Source organism: Lepisma saccharinum, chromosome 10 (genome assembly GCF_977018435.1).
Source record: "Lepisma saccharinum chromosome 10, izLepSacc3.1, whole genome shotgun sequence".
Taxonomy (NCBI): domain Eukaryota; kingdom Metazoa; phylum Arthropoda; class Insecta; order Zygentoma; family Lepismatidae; genus Lepisma; species Lepisma saccharinum.
The window spans coordinates 89,036,513-89,042,512 of NC_139238.1; the positions used below are offsets into that span (position 1 = coordinate 89,036,513).

At 36.3% G+C, this 6,000-nt stretch overlaps 1 protein-coding gene across 1 annotated transcript in view; it reads right to left on the minus strand.

Annotated features, from left to right (window-relative positions):
* Positions 1-5,624, minus strand: part of LOC145994440 (uncharacterized) — a 56,677-nt gene extending 51,053 nt beyond the window's left edge. Inside the window, exon 1 of the mRNA XM_083130575.1 lies at positions 5,506-5,624. Within this exon, the coding sequence (XP_082986701.1) occupies positions 5,506-5,616 (111 nt within the window). The 5' untranslated portion in view covers positions 5,617-5,624. The remainder of the gene's footprint in view (positions 1-5,505) is intronic.
* Between the last annotated feature and the right edge of the window lie 376 nt (positions 5,625-6,000).

Genomic DNA, 6,000 nt, shown 5'->3' on the forward strand with positions numbered 1-6,000 from the left:
GTCATTCAAAAAACATTATTCCCCTACCGCTTCCCTGTATCGTAACACTCCTGCTGAAACCCAGTTATCCAGATCTGGACAAACCAAAGTCTAAAGTTGGAAAGGAAAAGGGGATTATCCCAGGTATTTGAATTTCCAGGAATATGCTATGTACTATGAGACACGTCCACCACGTGGGCGATGACTGTTTTGACTGCAGGAGGTCTCTAAGGAGAGAGATGTCCACAATACACCAGGTGCCTTGTTGGCACCGGGACCTTATTGGGATTATTGTTAGACGAGACCGCATTTGTGCGAAGAAAGCCTGGTAGACTTTGAAGGAACTCAAATAATTTCACGTTACCCTTGATTTGCAAGATACTTGACCACGAGTCTTATCAGCGTATGGATTCTTTGTCACGTACTTGCGTTCACGGAACTTGAGTCCACGTTCAACTAACAAATGCACAAATACGTATTTTTAAGTTTATTTCAAAGCCAAAGGAAGTTGGAAAAGAAGAATGAACCTTTCAAAAGCAACAAATTTTGGTTTTTGCCACGCTTCTAGCAACTCAAAGACGATGGTATCGGCTAGTATCGGTGCAAAAATATCAACCGATACTTTCTGATACAGATACCCTTGGTATCGGCTGATACCGATACATCGGTATCGGCTCAGCCCTAGTTTAATACATATTTTCGTGGTTAAGTTAGGTTCTCCTAGCATTAAAATAAGATCCTTAATGCTTTCTACTACTGATCGCAACATGCAAATTCCTTTGTACCTGCACCTCTAAAATCTCATTTTACCAATAAATTGAACATTTTCAAAATGAAAACTGTGCTAATTAGTTTCAGGAAGGTTCCAAATTACTTCTACATTTATTCCCACTAATAGTTTTTCTTGTATGTATGCATTGCTTGCATTATAGAATTATTTTCTTGTAGTTTACGGTTATTACAAGCATAATATTGCTAAAAATGATAACACCATCATGGACGTATTTAAATTGTTAAATGAATCACATCGTCGCATAAAATTCACTTGTGAACCCATGAATAACAATGTAATTTCTTTCCTTGATCTGCAAATTAAGACAACTGACTCAACAATTCAAACATCAGTCCATAGAAAAAAATTAGCGGGTGAAAAATACATCCATGCCAATTCAGAACATTCGCGTATAACAATGGATAACATATTTTTAATTTTTTTTCCTGAGAGCACAAAGACTATGTTCTAATAATGAGGATATCAAAAATGAAGAAGAAAGGCTTTTTAATATAGCAAAAGAAAATGGCTTTCACACTAACAGAATAAACCAAATCAAAAAACAAGTAGCAAGAAAACTAAAGGAAAAGAGAAATACAGACAAAGATGAAAAATCTGTTGAAAAGAAATTTGTGTGCATTCCATTCCACAAGGGATTCTCACATAAAATTGCAAAAATTTTCAGAAGTTTTGATTTCAAAATTGTTTTTAAATCACCAAGAAGTTTGGAATGGACATTTAATGAATTCAAAATGAGAAACTCTCTACCAGATGCGGAAACCACAGGAATATATAATATAAGTTGTTCATGTTCAAAGGATTATGTGGGACAAACAGCAAGGAAAATGGCAATAAGATGGCACGAACACGATTTGGACATTATAAATCTAAACCCAAGAACAGGTTTGTCAACTCATATCATTGAAGAGAAACATTTGATTAAAAAGAGAAGGGTTTTAAAAAGATTAACGGGAAACACAGAGTTGAATGTCTGGGAAGCTTCGTTCATTGCAGAAGAACACTGGAATAAATTAAATAATGAAAATGGTAATGTAGATCCAGTATGGAGTTTTCTTTTTCACAAATGGAGTAAGCCACCATCTTTGAAATTTAATGTAACAGACAACATCAAGAGACTGTGTGAAAACAATGATGAATTTGAATTACCTGATGATATTTGGGATTCATAATTTAAAAAATCTCAAATAAAAATACAACAGACTGCTTTTTTTCACAGTTAAGTTGCTATATTACAACAATGTAACATTGACAACGTCCATTATATAACGGATTCTTTTTGTTTAAAAAATTACTAACCATTGTTATAACTGTATCTTTAGTCAAAATGAAAATAAATGTCTGATGAAAGGAGCGTGTGTTCTCCTGAAACGTCACAAAGAAAAACTGTTTTCTTATGCTTGTAATAACCGTAAACTACAAGAAAATTATTCCCACTAGTCTGACACTTACTGTCACTTCTATCACCGGAGAATGCCTTGTCCATGGGAAGTGCACATGCTTGCGTAAGGTAATCTAAGTTTCCCCCTCCCCCCAAGATAAATAACTTTTTTCGAAATCCAAATAGCGCTCATTACTTTATGGAAGTTGAAATTTCGTGTGACAATGATTAGCAAAATTCTACGATAATTAGTATTTCTGCTAGGAGAATTGGTAATTATGCGATATAGCCCGAACACCTCTCACTCGTTTATTTCCTTAATTTTAGCATTGATACTTACCTATTCTGCATTGCGGAAGATTCTTTAAGGTGAAGTTATGTCTTTTTCCATAAAATAGTGTCAACTTTTCATATTACGAGTCATTATTTGCCTTCCTTGTTCCACTTGGTTAACAGACAATATGGCATGAACTCGTCATGGATCATCGTAACTCGTGTTTGTGTTTTGTCGATTTGGAGTGGGTATGCAGTATTTCAACCTTCTTCACCGAAAAATACCTACTTTCGTGTTCATTGTCATCACAAACCATTGACGGATAGCCCCACAAACCATTGACGGATAGCCCCAAAAATTATTCACGATAACCCCACGAACCATTGACGGATAGCCCCATGGACCATTTCCGGCAAGGTTAGGTTAGGTAAGCATAGGTAAGCATAGGTAAGCATAGTTCAAAAAAAATCTTGTAAAAAAAGGCACGTTTGGAAACACTGGCGAGACCGCCTGGCTTTCGACGCTTGTGCCATCTGCACGTACATAATGGAAACAACGGCATAATGTTGTAGCTTTACAGAAAATGCAAGTTCCTTATACAAAAACTTATTATTTCTTGTTCTACAACATTCTATGGTGAAGTTTTCAGTTTCCGCGAAAGAAAATACCTCAAAGAACTTCGACAATGCTACAGAAACTGATTTCAGTAAGTAGTTTCTCCTGTAAATTTGAAGAAATCTGTTCGGGCGATATCGCATATTTACCAAGAATTTGAAAAAAAAAGCATAAACTGTTTCATGCAATGACTTAATTTTGCACCAATAATATTAATAAGTATAGTTTCTTTAGTGAATGAATCTCTTTAACCTTAGAACACTACCGTACGTAAAATTTACGTATCCGTCGCACTCAATTCCCTCCCCTACCTCCCACATCGCACCCACCTACTCCTCCGCCTATGGTATTCCTCGGGCATTCTGTCGGGCCCGTGGCAGCACTGTGGTAAGGAAGGCGGAAGCAGTGAACGTCTTTAGTTTGTACGTTATGTGGGACTCTGTACGTCAATAATACGTAGCGATAGTAACAGAAGAAAAATCTTGCATGTAATTTTGACGTGCATGTAGTAATAACGCCATTTGTATTCACGTAAGATTTGCGTGAATTTTTCTATAATATGATCAAATCGCTGCGATCAATGGATACATTATTCACACTCAGAACTTCTACAACAATAAGGGCAACTCAGAAAAGAGACCATTCTCACGAATTCAGTTCATGCTTCACCTCCATGAGAACTTGACCAAGATCTGGCAGGAGCAAAGGCTAATAAATCTGGGACTGTCACAGGAGTTAAGAAAGTCAATGTTGTAGGTACTGGGGAAGGAAGAGACAAGTACAGTAGCAGCCACGTCACAAGGGAACAGAAAGTATTGCAGTTTCTGCAACTACAACAAAAAGAGTATGACAACTACCTACTGCTCCTGTGGGAAGCTAATTTGTGGAACACTACCGTACGTAAAATTTACGTATGCTTTGCACTCAAATCCCTCTCCTACCTCCCACCCACTCACCCCTCTGCCTAGCAGTGCCTCAAATTGTCTGTCGGACATAAGGCAGCACTGTGGTAAGGAGGGTGCAAGCGCTGATTGTCTTGATTTAGTTTGTTATGTTGTGCACTGTACGTCAATTTTACGTAGCTATGTAAAACGAGAAATATCTTTCACGTAATTTTGACATTTGTAAATTCGATTTGGATACTATTTTCTTGTAAGACTTTAAAATTACATTTGTTCCTTATTTACAGCGTTACGAATATTATTATTGTTTGCGGTTCATTGTTTGAACTTTTCGCCTTCATTCTTAATGTACGAACAGGCTTGTCAAGCAAGATCTTCTCTTAAAATATTCTATGTTTAATAAAACCATGTTTATACATTTTAAAATGTAGAATAAAATTCCAATATAAGGAAAAATAAACAAAATAATGTTCACAATGAATAGAAATTTGTTTTCATGATATAGAGGTTGTTTTAAAAATAGATTCCTTCATGTACGTAAAATTTACGTAGCGGTAGTTACACTGTAATATTGAAACACGGTAGTGTTCTAGGGTTAACTGCTTCAAGTTTCAAAAACAGCCTGTTTCATACTTTTAACTCTTATAATATTATCATATTTTTTTTTTGTAATTGAGATTAGATTTAATTTTATTCTTAGCCCTTGAAGATGATGTACGTAAAGTACATCCAAACATTGAGCAGTAAAATATGTACCTGGGGCTGCAAATTGTTATTATGTGCATACACCAACTATACTATACCAACAAAAAACATTTTTGAAAATGCAAGTGACTAGCTTCATCAGGTGGTGAAGTTATTTCCACAAAGTTATAAACTGCACATACACATAATCTAAGACCAGTCCTGGCCTGTTACATGGATGTCCGCATTCTTTGGTGGTTGTTGTCACTTGACATAGGTATCAAGGGGTATTACACAAGTTATTAGAAGTATAGAGGTTGGGCAGGTGGATTGTTTTCTTTGTGATGATCTAACGATGGTTAAGAGGTGAATTTAGTCATGAAACGAATACGATACGGAAAAAATGTCAGAAATTGAACACACATGCGCAATTCCTGATCAAGAATCCCATTTACAGCTTCTAGCTCCAGATAAATTTAACATACTGAAAGGTACTTATTGTACATAACATGAATTAAAAACTATTGCCTGATGCTTAAAATGAGCAGTAAGAATCTTTTTTTGTTTCACTATTGTACAAAACTTCAACTGTCACGTTGGAGACAACCCGGGGTTGGCATTCCATTCTTAAATGCTAGGTTAGGCAGATCTTATGTAGGATTGTTGGCATTAACATTACTTCCGTAAATACTTTCAACACCTGATCATGTACTTTCTGGTCTTCGGCACTTTCTGCTCTTCTCACCACCTGATGAAAGTAGTCGCGGCCAAAAATTACACCACATTCGCACAATCATCCAGTAAACAAATCATTAGAAGTGTTTCTTTAAAAACGCACGTAACAACACAGCTCTACACCGTTCTTCCTTTGGAAACTTACGGAATCAGTCTTTGTCACTAACTTGTTATCTTGCAGTATCTTGTTCTTAAGAGCGTCAAAATTGCCGGCATAAGCCAAATCATGCAAGGTTGGTTCCGCTTCGGTCGCCATTTTTGCTAATTTCGTTTATCTTTATATGTCCATATTCGGAGTATCGGGTGTGGATGAACACAAACCATAACAAAACTATTTCTTTGACACAATGTGTAACATTCAGAATATTCAACATGCATTGTTTGTCTTATTCATAACCTATATCATCAACTATTCGTAAAAGACAGAGGTATAGTACTTTAGTACTTGTAGCCACAATGTGGACAATTCGTGCAATACTGTAATGGACAGTGTTGGTCACTCATTATATTTTGTTACTAAACAGCAGAAACTGCCTAACTATTTATGGATTGTTGTTTTACGTCCACTTGGACTGAATCTACAGCTTAATGTGGGATTCGAACCACTATAAAATGGGCACTGGTATCAAACCCGGGATCC